This window comes from Nymphaea colorata, chromosome 3 (genome assembly GCF_008831285.2).
Source record: "Nymphaea colorata isolate Beijing-Zhang1983 chromosome 3, ASM883128v2, whole genome shotgun sequence".
NCBI classification, from domain to species: Eukaryota; Viridiplantae; Streptophyta; class Magnoliopsida; order Nymphaeales; family Nymphaeaceae; genus Nymphaea; species Nymphaea colorata.
In genome coordinates this window covers 19,061,246-19,079,733 of record NC_045140.1, presented here as the reverse complement: position 1 = coordinate 19,079,733, position 18,488 = coordinate 19,061,246, and the positions used below count along the sequence as shown (strand labels likewise).

The window sequence follows — 18,488 nt, the reverse complement described above, 5'->3', positions numbered from 1 at the left end:
ATGACCTCAGCCCGCCCGCCCCTGGACTCTTATGTCTTGCTAACTTGAAATTTCTAATTTGATTCTACTTAAGCTATTGGTTTTGATGTTACCCAAACACTGAACCCAACAAAAAAAAAAAAGTTGTTTTGCCTCCAAAACATTATTTTCTGGCTTTGCCTTCAAAACAGTTTTTTTTAAGTGTCATGCAAACATTGCATAAAGCTTTTTAACATGTTTTGGCACTTCCATTAAAATTTTAAGTAATCATTTACTTTTATTGCAAGCAAGTCAAATGCTTAAAAATGTCGCGGAACTTTTATATATTTTCTACATGACGCGCAGTTCTTTTTCTTCTTTAATAAGGGACTGCTGGAACACAGCCCTATCTCGATGAACCGGTTTCTTCAATTATTGTTGTTGATTGGCTGCCGGATATATATACGATGGACTGCTGCTTTTTTTTTTTGTTTTTTGTTTATGTTACGTGTTGGTGTGCTCATATAAGATCATTGTAATAGTATCTGATATATGAATTTGAGTTCCATTATACTTTTGTGAAAATGGATGTGCCTACTCATGGTGGACAATGCGGAAATCATTCCTGAAATCCATCATAGAACTTCATACACGATGACCGAATTCCTCGTATATATACGAGACAAGTATTTAACTAGGATAAAGAGTCATGTTTTGAGAAAAACTGAGCAAAAGAAACACAGATAAATGAATAAGATATGCATGCACATTTGGAGACCTGAATAAGGAAACCGGTTTCTCACCGCAACGTAGTTCATTTTTATTCACTCTTGCTAGTTGTTCAGCGAACATGCAGAGACTTGAACTTCCATAATATAAACAAGCACAAAGTAATAAGCATTCAAATATACATTGTAGTCGAGATTGACAATGAAATGCATGATCACAAGTATTAAACTACATCTAAGCATTGTACTTCGACGGCACTTTCCATATTGCGCAGCTGACATGGGAACGCATGCTCTAATCAGAATAGTTTTTTGGTAGTTTTATACGGCGATTTTATTTTTTATTTTTTTACGTATAGTTTTACTATCAGGAAAGGAGAGCAGATTGGTGGGGATTCCGTTTAACCAATAAGGGCACTTTGGTCATTTAACTCATACAACATTATCAATTGTACTAATCATCTTGTACAAAGAACCTTCATGATCAATTAATTAAGTATCATAAGTATCGTAGATTTTTCTTTTAACTCTATCCAGACTTTCTTAACATTTTGTCTTTCAAGAATTGGTCTACATTCACCCTCATTTTATTTTTTTGTTTTCTATAGAAATTGATCTACGACTACATTCATTCTCAAAAGATTTTTCTCATGAAAATTAAAGAAAACATTATCATCGAAGGCTCACAAACAATGCTCTTCGAGAAACAACAATATCCACCGTAGAGTTTTATTTTTATTTTTTTAATTCAACCGCACCCTTCTTACACCATGCTTTTCGATTAAGGGGCGTTAAAAATGAAAAGCGAACGTTGTTAATTTTTACCAAAAGCGAAGCGTCCTTTTTTGTAAATTTATGGTTTCTTCGACCTTGTCTGATATTTTATAAACCGGTTTACATCGGGTGATGCGTGGACCCGTTTGCTATCTCCTCAGCGGAATCCAAAACTTAATCGAGGCCCGGAATGCAAGAACAGTTCTAAAGCTGAGATATCAATGAGTCCGAAAGATCCAATTACAAATCAAAACTGGATATATTAAAAGGAAAGAGATCTGAATTATGATCTGACTCAGAGTCGGTATACCATTCAGGTGACCCAAGACCAGATACGGATCCGACCTGGTTACTGTAAAGTTCGGGTCTCGCCTGTAGGTTCAGATCTGTTTTAAGAAATTTAAGTCTGAATCCGGATCCGATTTTGGAGAATCCAACCAAATCGAATCTGGTAAGCCGTGGATCCGACTCGAACCGACCCCTTTACGTTCCTACCCTAGCCTTTGATAAACGCGGGAGAGAGAGCGGGAAAACGAAAAAGAAAAAGAAGGGGAAAAGAAACGAGAAAAGGGTGTGGAGTTTCTCTCCATTTTTGCCTTGGCCCTCCACGCGCTCTCCTTCTGATCCCTCTTCGTCCTCCATCGCTTCTCTTCTTCTCCTTACTTTGTCGAGAGGCAACGATCCGGTTAGAGGTCGATCGACTGCTCAATTGGGGTCTTTACCGTTGCATTGTAGGCTCTGGCGGTGGATGGAGGGTCAGAGCGTCGCGATGGATCGGGATCAGCAATGGCTGCTCAACTGCCTCACGGCGACGCTCGACCCCAATCAGGACGTCCGATCCTTCGCGGAGGCTTCCTTAAGGGAAGCCTCGTCTCAGCCCGGTACCGAAGCCATCGACTTATCTATCAACTCGGTGTTTTTATTTTGCTTTTCCTTGTTTTACTGGGGGTGCTCTTATTTTTAAAACACTTATTCGATTCGTTCTTTTAGAGCCAAGAGTTGTGTCTAATGGTCTCGGTTTGGCCGCACGGATTCTTTTGAACGTGATTTTGATGTTGGCTTGAAATCTTGGGCTCATTTATTGTGTTTTTCCGCGTGGCCGAGCTTTCTTTATGGCTGTGGAGAACATAGTCGGTCCGGGCGAAAGTTTAGATAGTCTAGGCTAATTGTTTACTTGGACTGCGCTGGCAGCGCATCATTTTGTGGAACTAGGGATTGTTTTTAAATGTCTACTTATTTATTTAGTTTTCATCCCATAGAACAAGTTCACAAATGTTGCTCGGCAGGTTGGTCTGATTTATAGGTATCACGAAGTTACCGTCAGAAATTTCTATAATTGCAGATGAGCTTAATTAGCCTGCTAAATGTTTAGCTAATTGTCGCGAGTTGGTTGGTGATCGAGTTTGGTGGTAAACTATTTCAGACAAAGTTCGAATTTCATGGATGGACCATTAAACCCAAAAGTAAACAAAGAAACAGGAAAAGGCAAATGCATGGAAAAGTGGGTGTATCTCGACAGACGATTGGTTGAGCTTATGAATGTGTAAACATAACTAACGTGTCACTGGACTTAAGGTCTCACAGTTCTTCAATAATTTGTCTGTTCTTTGTTTATTTGATGCTATGGTTTGGAATTAGATCCTGATTCAGGGCATCTCTATATTCTTACCCTTCAATCGATTTAAACAGGGACATCTTTTGCTTTTGTTTCCAATACTTACATTACTCTCTGTGTATGACTGACACAATTTTCATACATTTCCGCTGCTTATTTCTTTGAAGGTTTTGGGGTTGCATTATCTAAAGTCACAATCAACAAAGAACTTCCTTTTGGACTGCGGCAGATATCCTAGATGAAAAAATATAGTTTTATTTATTAGGTAGTCGTTTGTGTTCTGTATTGGCCTTTCAGTTCATTTTGACACATATCTTAAAAATCGTGTGTGAGGTGGAACTTGACCTGATCACTTAGCTGCAGTCCTGCTGAAGCAGTTTGTCAAACAGCACTGGCAGGAAGATGACCCAAATTACACGCACCCTCTGGTTCCACCTATGGAAAAGGTTAAGCCCCAATCCACTTATTTATTTGTTTCCAGTTTGCAACTAAATATGCTACTTGGCTGGTGCATTCAAATCTCGCACAAATTACATGCAAGTGTATTTTCTTATCATTTATTGAGCACATCCTTATCCTAAACAAAATTGTAAAGGGCAGGACATTCTTTCATGTCTTATGAACATGCCAAATAATTTCCATGGAAGTTATCAAGTATACAGTCAATGTACAATGATTCCTCTAAGCATTTTTGTTTCTGAAGATTGTTCTATGATATATCTTTTTGAGCCATTTTTGCATTAACTTGTCAGGTTACTATAAGAAATCTCCTGCTTCTGGCATTGGATGATTCTCATGGCAAAATCTGCACTGCTGCTAGCATGGCAGTGGCGTCCATTGCACATTATGACTGGCCAGAGGAATGGCCTGAGTTGATGCCATTTCTTTTAAAGCTGATTACTGACCGGAGCAATATCCATGCGGGTAATGACTGAAGTTGTATTTGTAATGTATGTCTATCATTTATCTTTCCTGAACCCTTTTGTAAGAATATACACAGGTAACTGGTCTGTTATGAACTGACATGTTGTTCTTTAGTCTCATATCTTTTCTTTGTCTGTTTATTTTATTTCCTTTACTTTGCAGTGCATGGAGGATTGAGATGTCTGGCTCTTCTATCTGGTGACTTGGATGATTCCTCAGTTCCAAGACTGGTGCAACTTTTGTTTCCTCATTTACATACCATTGTTTCATCTCATCAGGTTGGTCTGTAGAGCCATTTGAAGCATTAAATAAATTTTTTTTCAGCTGCTGCCTGCTAATAACATGACAAGAAATTGATAAATTTTATGTATGAAGTCACTAGTTTTTTAATATATTTGCCATAAAACATGTCCAGATCTATAACAAGCATATGAGAACTAAAGCTCTTTCAATAGTTCATTCTTGCATTTCTACATTGGGGTCGATGACTGGTGTTTACAAGGTACAGCTCCATCTGCTTACATGCAGAATATATGTAGTACCAAAGTATATTGCATTTGGTTAATCTCATGTGGATCTAATACATGGTGATTCAAATTGATCCATTACTTTTCTTTAGTCAGAAACCAGAGAGCTGATGGTTCCAATGTTTAAGGCATGGATGGAACAGTTTTCATCTATTATGCAAGCTCCTGTGCAGTCTGAGGATCCAGATGATTGGGGTATTAGGATGGAGGTGGGCAGTCATTTTGCATTTCATTGTTTGATTCTCACACCAGCTTATTTCATATATGATATATGTTCAGGTGGTCACTAATTAAGTTTCAACCAGGTGTTGAAGTGCTTGATTCAGTTAATTCAAAGTTTCCGCAGCCTTGGAGAAGCAGAATTTGTTGGTAAACTTATATTTTCTCATACAAACTTTCTGCGTACACACACATGAATGTATATACATATATACACAATTGTTGATATACATATATACGTAGTTGTTTATATACTTTAACATTTTTTTCTTTGTTTATAGCTGTCCTGGCTTCTACATGGCAAACTTTTGTGTCATGTTTGCGAGTATATGAATTATCATCAATACAAGGTACAGAAGATCCTTATTCTGGCAGAGTTGATTCAGATGGTGCAGATACAAGTCTTGATGCCTTTGTTATTCAGGTAATCCCGTAATCACGTTGTACAAATTATTGTTCTTGGAGAAATCATAAGACCATCTAATTGAGAAAGTATAGGAAAAGCACTTTTATAAAAAGATAGATACCACTTTTTGAAATGCCATTGAGCTGAAACTCAAAATTTCACCTGGTGCTACTTGGTCGAAGAAGTTAATAAGGCAATTGGGACCATTGACACTATTATATATAGATCGAAATAGCCAGGCTTAATTCTTACTCAAGCCAGCATGGCTACTACAGCTTAAGTGGAGGTGACCCACAATGTAAAGTGCTTGTCTTGCTCAGTTTGTCCATGTTTGGTACCACACGTACCATAATTCAGTGAACTATTTGGATATGAATAATATAGCAGGAAGATACCAAATGTTGAATTATTCAGGTTAATTTTTTTGTCTAATGTTTTCAAATATGATTTTGACTGTTGTCTAATAATCTGTCCATAACTGGCCTGTTTTCTTTCTGCATCCTATGCTTATGGAGCAATGTACTGATATAAATGGTGGTTTAGTGGTTTTTTTTCTGGAATCCTGGAAACCGTCCAGATTTCTGCAAGTTTTCCTGAATGCAGAACTTTTTATCTATATACAATCAGTACCATTTTTTATGGTATCTACAATTAGATTTGTTGAACAGGTATTATTTTCCAAGTTTCTGCATCTTATTTTCGGGTCTGGGAAAATGTAAATGCCTCTTTAAGGTATTTCTGGAGGTTGACATCTTTCTTACTTCATTGTAGCGCTATCATCGATCTTCCAAACACATTTTCTTACATTTCATTGCCCAAGGCAACACATACAAGTGGACCATTGTGGATTGATTTTGAGTCTTTGACCAGTTTTATTACCTTTTACAGTTGATATCCTTCTTATGGTGTTGGTTTTCCTGCAGTTGTTTGAGTTCTTTCTCACTGTTGTTGGTGATAGGAAGCTGAGTAAGGTAATGGTTTGTATTCTTTTGCTACTGTGGTACAAATGATGAGTTATCAGTTATCACTCAGCCATGCGGAATCATGTCTAAAATTGTAAGGGTGACTTTTGTTTTTTGGGTCATGGTTTTCTCCAGGTTGTTCAGGGAAATATTAAGGAGCTGCTGTATTATGCTGTTGCTTTTCTGCAAATGACTGAAGAGCAGGTAGATTACTCCTATTTTTTCTTTTTCATGATACAATCAATCAAGAATACCTTTTCTGCTGTACATGCTCTATGGCATTTAATATATCTTTAGTTTTGTTCTGAGGAAGGTTTTAGTTTTTCGCTTGAGAGTGCCAAGATTATTTTGCTATTTTAGAAACTTTACAAGTCCATTTGATCACTTAATCCTTCTAGGTGAAGAAATATTTTCCTTACTTTTTGGTCTTCTTAAACTTGTGCAGGTTCAGACATGGGTGGCTGATGCTAATCAGTATGTTGCTGATGAGGATGACATGGCTTATAGTTGTCGAATTTCTGGTATTGCCTGTTATTTATTTCTTTAATTGTTTTTTCATTTATAAATTTGATGCCATCTTTCTAAAATTGACTGGGTAACTTACTACCTTATTTGTTTACAATCAGGTTTGTTGTTGTTAGAAGAGATTGTTAAGGCTTATGATGATGGAATTGAGGCTGTTCTAGAAGCTGCTCAAAATCGATTCAGTGAATCTCTTCAAGCAAAAGCTTCTGGTTCCAGTCGTTGGTGGAAAGTTAGTAACCTGACTTCTGATATTTTAAAATTCTGTTTTTTTTTTCTTACTTTGTGAGCTTGATATCAACGTGGATTCTGGCACTTATGAACTAGGTATATATGTAAAAGAAAATCATTTTTCTGAATCAAAATTTCTCAGCCCTTATCTTACATCATATCCTTGATTTTAGCATTAGTGTTTACTGAAATCTTATGGACAAGGTGTCCAGGGGCCACCAGGATGATGCACATGCTATGCATATGACCTCACAAGTGCATCCATATTCTATATTTTTACTCAAAGATCCAGTGATCCACCAAGAGATTTTTTCTGGGTCATGGACTTATAGGTTAGATTATGCAATACTTGGTGCAGTTCTAATTCAAAAGGGTATATAAATTGTGACAGGGATGTGCACAAGATCTACATATATCAATTGATTAGTGGCATTTATGTGTATCTTGTACTTCATATATCAGCAGTGGTTATGGAGCTGCTTCAGAAGTTCCTTTCTTGGTGATTGTGAAACGCTACATGTAATATATCTCTGCTTTCTTATGTGCTTCTGATTTTCCTTGTGCAGCTGGCGGAGGCAGCAATTTTCTCCTTGGGAGCACTGGCAGAAGTGGTGGCTGAACCTGAGGTTTGCTTGCTATATTGACTTGCAGTGTTATGATCCATTTGTTTTATTTTGGTTGTCGGCCCTATGTTTTACTGCCTCCTGATGTTACAGATCAAATTTCATTATTCTTCTTGGCAGGATGATGAATCAGTGAAACTGAGAATAGGAAGGTGCATTGAACCAATGCTTACCAAAGATATGGGGATAGGTATTGGATGTTTTTCAGGTTTACATTCATGTAAATTCTGGATAATTTTCTGTTGTTTATCCACTTCAATTCATTTTGCAGTGGTTCAAGAATTTCCTTTTCTCCATGCGAGGATATTTTCAACAATTGCTAAGTTTTCCTCTGTGGTAACTCCAGCGATTGTTTCCTTTGTAGTTCAGCAATATGTGATCATCTTTTCCTTTTTAACTTTTGGGGTGGAATTAATACTTGAGCATAGTTTCTTTATTTTACAGGTTGGACAAACAACTCTCAAGCATTTTCTTTTTGCAGCTATGCAGGCAATTGCTTCTGAAGTGTAATAACCATTTTCTTTATGTTGACATAGAATACCTAAAATCCCAATTGCCATGAAACTTATCAGTCCTGCACATCGCTGTTGCCCTGCAGTCCACCACCAGTAAAAGTAGGTGCCTGCCGAGCGTTATCTCAACTTTTGCAGGATTCGAACTATGACACCATGCAGCCCCATATTATAGGTCTATTTTCAGCCATAGTTGAGCTTCTTAAGCAGGTAGGTTTGACTTGGAACAATTTTATTATTAGCTTTCTTGATAAAGAATTGAAAGGCGATCTTTTTCCTTCATAGGCTTCCGATGAAACAATGCATTTAGTTCTTGAGACACTGCAAGCTGCGGTAAAGGCAGGTGTGGCGATGTATTATGTTGTTGTCCATATCATTTAGTGAATTGTTGCTTCTGGTTTTCTTGACTTTGTATTACTTGAATGCCAGGAAATGGTGCAATAGTTTCTGTAGAACCAGTTATTTCTCCTTTGGTTCTCAACTTGTGGGCACAGCATGTTTCGGATCCATTGATCAGTATTGATGCTGTTGAAGTGTTGGAGGTAGGTCTGACGAAAGTGTGAAAATTTATTTCTTCATTTCACCCTGTTTTGACTCCAAATTTATGCCATTGGAATTTCCATCGTCTGATTGTTCTAAGTCTCCTGAGATGATGTCTCATCATGATAACATCGTGAAACTTGCCGTATCCGCATCCACACACTGCACCCATATGATAGGATCCAGCAAAACAGCAGTCCTAGGCTCCACATTTCCCAAATTGTGGAGATGGTATTTATTCCTCCTCCCCCTCTTCCGCCTGGTTCTTTATAACAGAAACTTGTCCAGATCTGTCATGGGGTTCCTTTCTTGGTTAATTATTTCTGCTTCGTCCTTATTCTTCTTCTTCACATGAATTGAACAAATTGGTCTCGTTTCTTTGTTTCTTCTAGTTCAACATTTCCTTTTCCTCCTCCTTCACAAGAGCTTTTAAAATTCTTCAATCTGTCCCATTTCTTTGTTTTAGTATTTCCTTTTTCTGTTCCTACTTCTTCAGAAGAACTTGCTACTTCTTCATTCTTTCAATCTTTGTTCTTCTCACTCTTCCTCTTAATTGGAACTTCTTTGTCCTCTTCTTCACAAGAATTTGCCAGATCCTTCTTTATTCTTATCATTCAGTTACTCTTCTTTTTCTTCATTCTTCCAGTCTTTCTTTTTCTTTGTTTGTCATTCTTCTCGTCCTTCTTCTTCTTTGTTAAAACTACTTTTTTTTTTCCTTCTCGTTATTTTGATTATTATTATTGTTTATTATTACTACTATTATTGTTGATGCCATGGTGGTGACAAGCTATTATCTTATGTTAAACCGGGTTATATTTGTTTTTTTTAATATTTCTATTAAGCTATTATTATTATTATTAGTTTATTGTTTTGACTACCTAAAGCTATTTTTATTACTGCTTAAAGTGTTTTTTAAATTTTTTTCATCTTTTTGCTTTTTTAAATAAAAAATTAATTTTTTTAGTCAATCCAATTCACGAACATTTTCAATTTCACTTCAATTCAGCTGGTTTGCTGAATCATCGGTCTCTTCAATTTGATTCAGAAAACGATATTGATAACAGTGCTCCATAGTAACTGTAAAAACTTTGAACTTTCGTTTGTGTCTTTTTTAACCCTAAGCATGCATATCTGAGGTGCCGTTGTCCATCTGGATACAACTTTGTGAGTTTGCTGTGGACCTTGGCTTGGGCTTACTAACATCTTTATCATTGTGCTTAGGCTATGGTTGGGATCAGATATCGTGTTGACATTTGCCTTCTTTGCCTGTATGGGATCTGATTTCTTACGAATTTGGTTGACACAAATCTAATATTTAAAGTGCATATGCTGATATGAAAATTGTAATTTTATTCTTTTAAAATTTAAAAATTCAACATTAGAAAAGTCAAAACAATTACATCAAAAAGCAAAAACACCATTTTCCTTTCACATCCACTTTCATTTCATATTTGATTGAAAATTTTATTTGGAAAAAACTTCAAAGTTTTGTAAGTCACTTTCATACCTATTTTACCACACTTCTGATCACATATAAAACAATATGATAAAAATAAAGATAAAAAGAAAATGTAAAAGATGGAACGACTAAGGAATAATTCAACTAAAAAAAAAGTACTTGGGAACTTGTTATCCTATGTTTGAAGTTTGAACGGCCACCTTTCTTCCCATGTCACCTTGAGCATTATTGTAGACTTCCATCTCTAAATGAAAGACACGTTATATGTCAGGCTTAGGGACTTGCGTCTTAATGCAGTTCACAAATTTCTTATTCACTTTTTGTTGATTTAGAATGTGGCTGAATATCTCAGTACTAGATTTAGATGATTGCCCCTCTATGAAGAGCATGATGTTGTCCAATCCGTCTCTCATCCATAATCTTCTAGGTAGGCTTATGCAATTTCTTCTTACCATTGACGTGCTCTCTAATTGTTTCTTTTGCTTTGTCCATCAAAATGACCAAAACTGTCTATTTTAGACATTCACTTGACTTGTGTCCACAACGAGTAGGGTGTGGTCAAGCTGCATCGAGGAGCATAGTTGTCCTTTGTGTAAAAAAAAATTATCGAAATAGGCTTGATTGAGGGCTTAGGGTTCTATGGAAACACCTGCTCTTCATACACAGTTTGCTTCCATGCATCTTCTTGCTTTAGTTGAGTACTTCTGCTAGCATTATTCTAATACCTCGTCTTGAAATTATGGTTCACAGTGTTTCCAGTTCATTCTAATGTTACTGCATAAAATGAGATTAGACATTTCATGTCTAATTTTCACTAATTAGGATATGTACATTGTGATATATTGATGACAGATTTGTCACACTCTCTTTAGTTTTTCCCATCTCCTTGCTCATTTTTTGGACAGTTTTATACTGAACTCTAAGTGCTATTGTGTTTTTCATTTATGATATGCCTTGTTTTTGTTTCAGGCAATCAAGGATATGCCTGGATGCTTGCGGCCTCTTGTTTCTCGTGTCCTGCCTTCAATTGGCCCCATTTTGCAAAATGTATTGTCTCTTTAGTAGATGTCTGTCTCAACTCTCAAGTCACTGCTAGTTTCTATTTAAATAGCAGATAGCCATATTGAGTTTGCACATTTTGTTCTTACTTCTGCATTTATCTTCTGACAGCCACATCAACAGCCCGAAGGTTTAGTTGCCGGTTCCTTGGATCTCTTGACAATGTTAATAAAGGTGCAAAGAGGGGATTACTTGGATGCCTGCTTTGTGTTTCTAATCTCCACATGTTGCAGAAGAGCTGCTGGCAGCTGCTTTTGTTGGCATTAGAAGTTATGTCTTATGAAGAGGCTAAGAGTTATTTGGTTTAGTTAGCTTACTAAGAGTTGTTGTTGCACTACTGCAGAAAGCACCTTCTGATGTTGTCAAGCAGGCTTATGATGCTTGCTTTGACCTTGTTGTCCAGATTACTTTACAAAGTGAGGATCATGGTGAGATTCAGGTAACTGATAGGAGGTTATGTACATACTTGTTTGGTAATGAATAAATTTGATTTATAACTTATCCAACGTTGTATTTGAATCTAATTTTTCTTCTGCAGAATGCAACGGAATGTCTGTCTGCATTTGTTTTAGGAGGCAAGCAAGACATGCTTTCTTGGGGCCATGAACCAGGTTTCACAATCAGGAGTCTTCTTGATTCTGCCTCAAGGTATGGTCCGCTTCCTTGTTCTTTTTTGTGTTTTGCCACTGTGGTGTCTTCTTTATTCTGCCTTGGGGTTTGATAGGCTCTGTATGTGGCTGTTACTTTCCCTACTTATGGCATGGTTTTGTCTGTTCATCATCATGTTTAATTTCATTTTTGATGGCTTGCAACTCTTATGACACTTGTTGATATGCTATAGGCAGGATGAAAATTGTGGAGAATCATGCCATGAATATGTCAATACAACAGAAGATCTTAAAACAGCTGCATATGGACTTGCCGTCCAATTGAAAAAATACTTTACCCTCTAAGGAAATATGTAACTTGGGGAGTTTTAGATGGCCATGAAGTCATGCATTTTAGAAATTAGGTTGTTTTCAATATCCATATCCTTGTAATAGTGTGTGATTGTCTTCCAGCATCTCTTAGTTAAAGTTTCTTGCTTAGTCAGGGCATAGTTAGAGGCTTAGACTTTTCTTTTAATAGAAGTGGAGCTTGGTTGAGCCTGATCTACTGCAATGATGTTCCTGAAGAATATTGGAATATGAATAGATATGTGAACTAATAAAGTTCAACTATTTATATGTTATTGATGTTTATACTATGTAGTGCCAGCATATATACCGCTGCACACATATTTGATATATTCACTTTATATCCTGTTAGTTTATCAATGTGTTTGGAGTCTTGTGGCCTATACGGAATTCTGACCCAATATATAGTGGTACAGTTGCGTTTCTAAAACCTAAGGAGTCTACACACATGCAGGCTACTTAATCCAGATTTGGACAGCTCTGCATCACTGTTTGTTGGTGGCTACGTATTGCAACTTATTTTACACCTACCTTCAGAAATGCAACAGCATTTACAGAACCTCGTTGCTGCTCTTGTTAAGCGGATGGAATCTTCTCAAATATCTGGACTGAAAAATTCTATTCTGCTTGTGCTTGCAAGGCTGGTAAATATTGTTTCACATTTTCGTTTGGTTTCATTGTTTTAGTTATTTGATTATCCCTTTTCTTTCTGTAAGTTGATATTGGTGGTAGACTGGTAGAGTAGGAAAGCTTTTGTTTGATTGTTGCATTTATGAATGACATCAAATTTTTTGCAAATTTTATAGTCTACAAATTGATGCTTGGGATTTGAAAGTTTTGTTATGCTTCCAAGGAGAAGCATAATAGTAGAAGCTGGAAAGTTAGCTAATTATTTATCTTTCTTTGCAAGTAAGCAGCCTTTTTGGGTCTAAATACTGTATCTTGGCAACACAGCTCATGGTAATAAAAATATCCTGAGAAACATTGGGAACCTAACAAACAGTCAACATATGAAAAAAAAAAAGAATGGACACCTTTACATATAAAAGTACATGCTTGTTGAAGTATAATATGAAAGAAAGTAGAAAACACATTTAAATCTTAGAAAAAATAAATGCAAACTTTTTAATCCGTTGAGTGATTAAAAGAAAAACATTGGCAAGACTGTTTAGTGTCCCAGATGCCCATTAAGTTGCCCACTCTTATGTCCAGTTCACACAATGTTTTTTGGATTTTGCTTTTCAACTATGCAAGCACAAGGAGGTTGGCTAAATAGCTAATGTTGCTAAACCTTTGATTACAAAAAAAAAACAAATGAAAGTGAATCGAATAGCCGATGACCGCAAGTCATGATATTTCAGTGCAACAATAGCATTTCAGGTGGAGTAAAAAGGGGGCTAGTGAAATATTTCCATATGAGCAATTGGAGAACTTACAGGATTTAAAAGGGTTTTCCTTTCTGAAAAATTTGTCATTTTGCCTTGGCATAAAAAATAGTAAAATGGCTTTCTCCATGTAGGGATGTTCAATGAGTTGAGCCAACTTAGGCTCAACTTGAACTTGCTTGGTGAACTCGACTCGAGCTTGACTCCTTTAATAAATGACTCAAGTTTGAGTTAAGACATAAACTTATTTGACTTAACAAGTTGAGCTCCTGCTACGTTGTCTCAGCTCGGTTAAACTCAATTAAGTTTGTGGAAAAAGAATATGTAAAAGATGCTTCAACAAATTGACATAAACGAAAAGCTACCCCAATGGCGTGTTGGGGTGGCTAGCAACTCTGAATCTCTGATGTTTAAAGTTCAAATCTGGGCATCTCCTTTCAATTAAAATTAATTTTTAACGAACTGCTCATATGCTGGAGCTGAGGTTAATGAACGGCTTGGCTAATCTCCAGCCAAACCTCGGCTCGAGTTAACCGAGCTGAGCTTGAACTAATGTACTCGAGCTCGACTCCAGCCAAGCTCGAGCTCTGGTTTATAGCGCTTGAGCTGGCTCAGGTCAGCTCGAACTCGACTTATGTACATCCCTAGCTGCATGCGGGCAATGTCATCCTAGACAAGAGAGTGGCTACTGTAGAAGATGAAATGCTCAACAATCTGTAGGAAAATTTTCACATAGTTGGAAATCCATAGGGTCTTTTATTTTGGGGCTTGTTGGTGACAAAAAGCTCTAATGTAGTCTACATAGTGCAATGGACAGAATCCATAGGGTACTGGTGTGGCACAGTTGTGGGTGAAGATACCAGTTAGGTGTCCGGACACAGATGCAATGGTTTATATTCATAAGTAATGGATTACTAGACAAAACATGTTAAAATATACCAAAAAATACAAAATAGGAGTCTGCCATATCCCAACACCTGCACTGGTGTCTAACCGTGTCAACACAGCTATGGTGCCCTTCCAGGAGTGTCCATATGACATAGGAAAGAATCAAGCCCACACTTTTTTGTTCTTAGTTATGTAGGTACATCTAGGTTATATAAGCATTGTTCTTCATTGGATGTGAGTTTTTTGAAGCAAAAAAGTTATATCAAAAACTGTTTTTCCATTCATTAGGCCTTGTATTTTGACGGTTCTTAGTTTATTGTTATGGCTCTTTTTTTTCACCGCTTGTTGTCCAGGTCCATCTATGTGCACCACACGTGGGACTGTTCATTAATTTGTTGCGTGGAATTCCAATGAATGGCTATGAGAGTGCTCTCTCCTATGTGATGTCAGAATGGACTAGGCAGCAAGGTAGTTCTTTTTCTTTTTTCTTTTATACATTTTTTCCTGTTAAGGCGAGGCTTGTCTTGGAATGTTGGCATAGGTCAACCAATCTGGTCATTTTTGTGTGCAGTGAAACCGTAAAAGTAAAACATCACCCTGACGCTTGTACTAGTTGTTTGCCACATAAAACAATTAATCAACTCCTTTAAATGTCTTACTATTCAACATTTTTCCTTCGCTAATTCAAAATTTCTGTTTGATTGTTGTTATCTTTGTCACATGTGAAATCAGTAAGCTGTTATGCTTAGAGCATTATTAATCAAAACAATGCTGTACTTTTTAAGAAAGCACAATTCATGGGTTTGCTTGAAGATTGTAGGTCTTAAGGGAACTAATTATTGCTCAGTAGTGGCCACTTACTTTTTTTTTATTTGCTGTTAGTGCCTGTTAAACTTGAAAGCACTACATATCATGTTTTTGCAGGTTAGGACTTAGAGATGAGCACTTTGAAATCCCTTTGAATTTAATTATTAACAAGTAAAGTTAGTTAATTAGACCTAGGCCCATGTCTAAGGAAGATTTAAGAACCTGAGTTTGGCTTGGATTCTACCAAGGTTTGGGTCAATGATAGGATCCTCACAACCATAATGTTTCTTTTGCTTTTAGGAAATCATAGAATTAATTGATCCCACTTCTTGAATGGTTTAAAAGTTTGAGATAACCACTTGATTACAAGTGTTATATAACTTATGCTTTGCGAGTGCTTTGTGGGCTTTGCACGTCTTATAGTCAAAGCACTCACAAAGCGTAGGGCTTATTCAGACTCACTCTTATAGACTATAAGACCAGCAGGGAACTCACATTGATGGACAATCGGAATTGAATGGCATGTGTTTTGGCCTGTTTCTGGTACCTACTGGAGGAAGCTTTCTATTACCAAGTACATATCTGGTGAACGTGAACATAATTAAAGAGGTGAAAACATCTAGCTTCCATGTGCTTAAGGATGCTTTAGAGTCATAGACAAGCCTCTGTTATTATGAAGGCATAAGCTTTCAAGCAAGAAATAATATTTATAAAGTCTTTTGGTACTATTATCCTGCGTGATGTAATGTTTTGTCTCTTAAGACTGTTGCATTGATATTTTGTTCAGAACTATCTATCTCTACCGAAAAATTACTCTCGAAGGAGCTTTTTTTACTCTCAACAACTAAGATTCCAGATTTCCTTTCACTAGAATATGTTGACCAAATTGGAAAGATGTTAATCTACTAATTGAAACTATGTTCATATTTGATATATTTGCAGGGGAAATTCAGGGGAGTTATCAGATTAAGGTTACAACTTCTGCTTTAGCTCTATTGCTCGCCTCTCGACATGCTGAATTGGAAAACATATTTGTTCAAGGGCAGCTCATAAAGGTTGTTTATGCTTTCTTTTAAAGTGACTATAAGATGCTGGAATCACCTTATACTTACACAAGTTCCAATTCTCAGTCGTCCACAGGAATTGTGACTCGCTCAAAAGCAAAGACATCTCCTGATCAGTGGACAACGGTCTCACTTCCTGTGAAGGTTTGTTTCAGGGAATTTTGAGGTTCAAACCTTTAGTTGCACAAATTTGATTATTAATTGGTAGCAGGTTTGGTTAAGTCTTATGTCTTCTACATCGAGAGTGTCTAATATTAGTGGCTTATTCTTTTTATTCACTTTTCTGTAGTGAACAAATGTTTTGAGCCTGCCTTTCCTAATGCTTATGCATTGTTTTTTCGACTTACTGGATGTTACTTCTATTTCTGCAGATTCTCTCAATCTTGGCAGATATGTTACTTGAACTTCAGGAGCAAACCCTTGATAGAGATGAGGAGGTAAATTTGGTTAATATGCAATGATGCAGATCCATTATATTATTATTTCCTATGGGGCTGCAATGGACCCACTCCTCTATTTTTGAATGATTATAGGATAGCGAATGGGAAGAAGTGCAGGATGCAGGAGACGCTGATCGTCAGACTCTGATATATTCAGCAACTTCACTATCAAGTGTTCTACCTTCAGTAGAGCATCTTGAGGCTATGGAGAAAGTCTTGTTTGAGGTTAGATAAGCGATATAATTTTGTTTTTATGTTCTGAATAACTTACAGGCACTGATGGCGATCATTTGTTCCCAACTCATATTTGCAGAGCGAAGATAATGATTATGAAGACTGCCTTTTAAAGGGAGACCCACTTAATGAGGTGCTAACTGGCCCTAGTATTTTATCCTACAATACTTGGAAACTGTTACCAAAGCGTTTCATTTTTTGTGTATTTGCAGATAAATCTTACAAACTATATTGTGGAATGCATCACAAAGTTTTCAAGCAGCTACAGGCCAGATTTTGATTGTTTTTGTCAGGTATTGTTGTTCTTGCTTAAACCTTCTGTAATTCCTCCTCTCAGAAGCTGCACTGTCAATTATACTGTCATAATTAATTGGCAACCGATTATGTGCATTTTGTTCTCTGAGTAACTAATGGTAATTTTGTAGATGATATTTTTAATAGCAAAATTATTTACAAATATTGTGCTTGGTTTGGACATTCTTGTGTTCTTTTGAGCACATTCCGTTGTCTGGATACCCCATACATGAAAGATGTTGATTATTAGTTGAAAGCCGTTGATGACATGGCAGTCTCAAGCTTGTTAGTTCATGTCGTCAACATATGCATTTCTTTTGCATCAATATGCAATGTTTTGGCTTACATAAAGAAGGTTTTTTTTTTTTTTTCTAAATCTTCTTTTTTAATGGTGTTTGTGGACAGAGTTTGACAGGAGCACAAAGAAACATCATACAAATTGCAATAAAGCGATGAGATTCCTTTCTTGGTTGAGTTAGAGATGTATGCTTTCCTGATGTCATTCTTGTGTCAGTTCAGGTTCATTGGCTTTTGTTTTCCATTTTCCATCTGTATCATTCTCTCAAAAAAGATCTGCTGTCGAGTGCCACATTCAAGTCGGCACTTGTCTGTCCTTCGGCTTTTGGGGCTGTGATTTTGACAATGCGCTAAATGAAGAGCTTTTCTGTAAATATGCGCATCATTGTTTGCCTAGTAAATCAATGTATTTGTTACGAGTGTAATCTTCAGTAGACCTTGAGTTCAAACTTCAAGCGTATAAGATAATGCATTTGTCTGTTGAGGCTCGAGTTTCCGTCTGTCTTTTCCTCTGCAGCACTTGATGTTCCTTTCTTGTGTTTTTCTCATGGATTCTATTTAAATTTCTCGATTTATGAATTGCTACTTCTGCTTCCGCTCAGGAAACCTGTAGCTACCAAGTTCCATGGTTGAACTACCAAACGCTAAGGTTTGTGAAAGGAGTTCGATCATTTTATTAATTAGTTCAGATGTTTTTATTTGACTAGTTCAAGCTCGAGGTAAGCGTGGGGTCGTATGATGTATAGATGGAATCATGATTGGTAAAAATTCTGACACGGTTTGTTGGCTAGCTTGCTAACGAAAGGAACAAACTTGTGTACGAACTGTTAAAGGCATTGTATTGTGTTTTTAGTGTTCAACAGTTGCCAAACAGAACATGAATTCACGCGTGAATGGAGTTCATGCTGTGGCTCTGTTTGGAATCTCGGACATTGCAATTTCATACTGAAGTTGTTTAAACTGCTCTTCAATGCTGCTCAGGCTTCCAGTTCCTGGATCTGCATTTTTAAATCGAGTGTCTGGAGCTGAACTGCAACAGTGCTTGTGTAACAAGATTTAAAAGA

At 36.8% G+C, this 18,488-nt stretch overlaps 1 protein-coding gene across 1 annotated transcript; it reads left to right on the top strand.

Annotated features, from left to right (window-relative positions):
* The first annotated feature begins 1,999 nt into the window (after window positions 1-1,999).
* LOC116251123 (uncharacterized) lies at window positions 2,000-17,915 on the top strand. Its single transcript, XM_031625202.2, has 33 exons — window positions 2,000-2,341; window positions 3,243-3,304; window positions 3,429-3,521; window positions 3,828-3,999; window positions 4,162-4,277; window positions 4,415-4,501; window positions 4,619-4,735; window positions 4,832-4,895; window positions 5,027-5,169; window positions 6,075-6,122; window positions 6,249-6,317; window positions 6,559-6,634; window positions 6,740-6,867; window positions 7,433-7,492; window positions 7,610-7,679; window positions 7,761-7,825; window positions 7,934-7,995; window positions 8,088-8,211; window positions 8,287-8,344; window positions 8,431-8,543; window positions 10,970-11,047; window positions 11,171-11,233; window positions 11,403-11,498; window positions 11,598-11,707; window positions 12,470-12,659; window positions 14,642-14,756; window positions 16,038-16,150; window positions 16,226-16,303; window positions 16,531-16,596; window positions 16,693-16,824; window positions 16,913-16,966; window positions 17,046-17,126; window positions 17,533-17,915. The coding sequence occupies exons 1-33, from the start codon at window positions 2,209-2,211 to the stop codon at window positions 17,581-17,583; spliced, it is 3,087 nt and encodes a 1,028-aa protein (XP_031481062.1). The 5' UTR covers window positions 2,000-2,208; the 3' UTR covers window positions 17,584-17,915.
* Window positions 17,916-18,488: the final 573 nt, after the last annotated feature.

Excerpts from the sequence above, each read along its gene's own strand:
- LOC116251123 (XM_031625202.2), top strand. The coding sequence starts at position 2,209 with ATGGAGGGTCAGAGCGTCGCGATGGATCGGGATCAGCAATGGCTGCTC. Across the intron at positions 6,635-6,739 it reads TTATAGTTGTCGAATTTCTG|GTTTGTTGTTGTTAGAAGAG; the intron begins GTATTGCCTGTT and ends GTTTACAATCAG. Across the intron at positions 16,304-16,530 it reads CGGTCTCACTTCCTGTGAAG|ATTCTCTCAATCTTGGCAGA; the intron begins GTTTGTTTCAGG and ends CTATTTCTGCAG.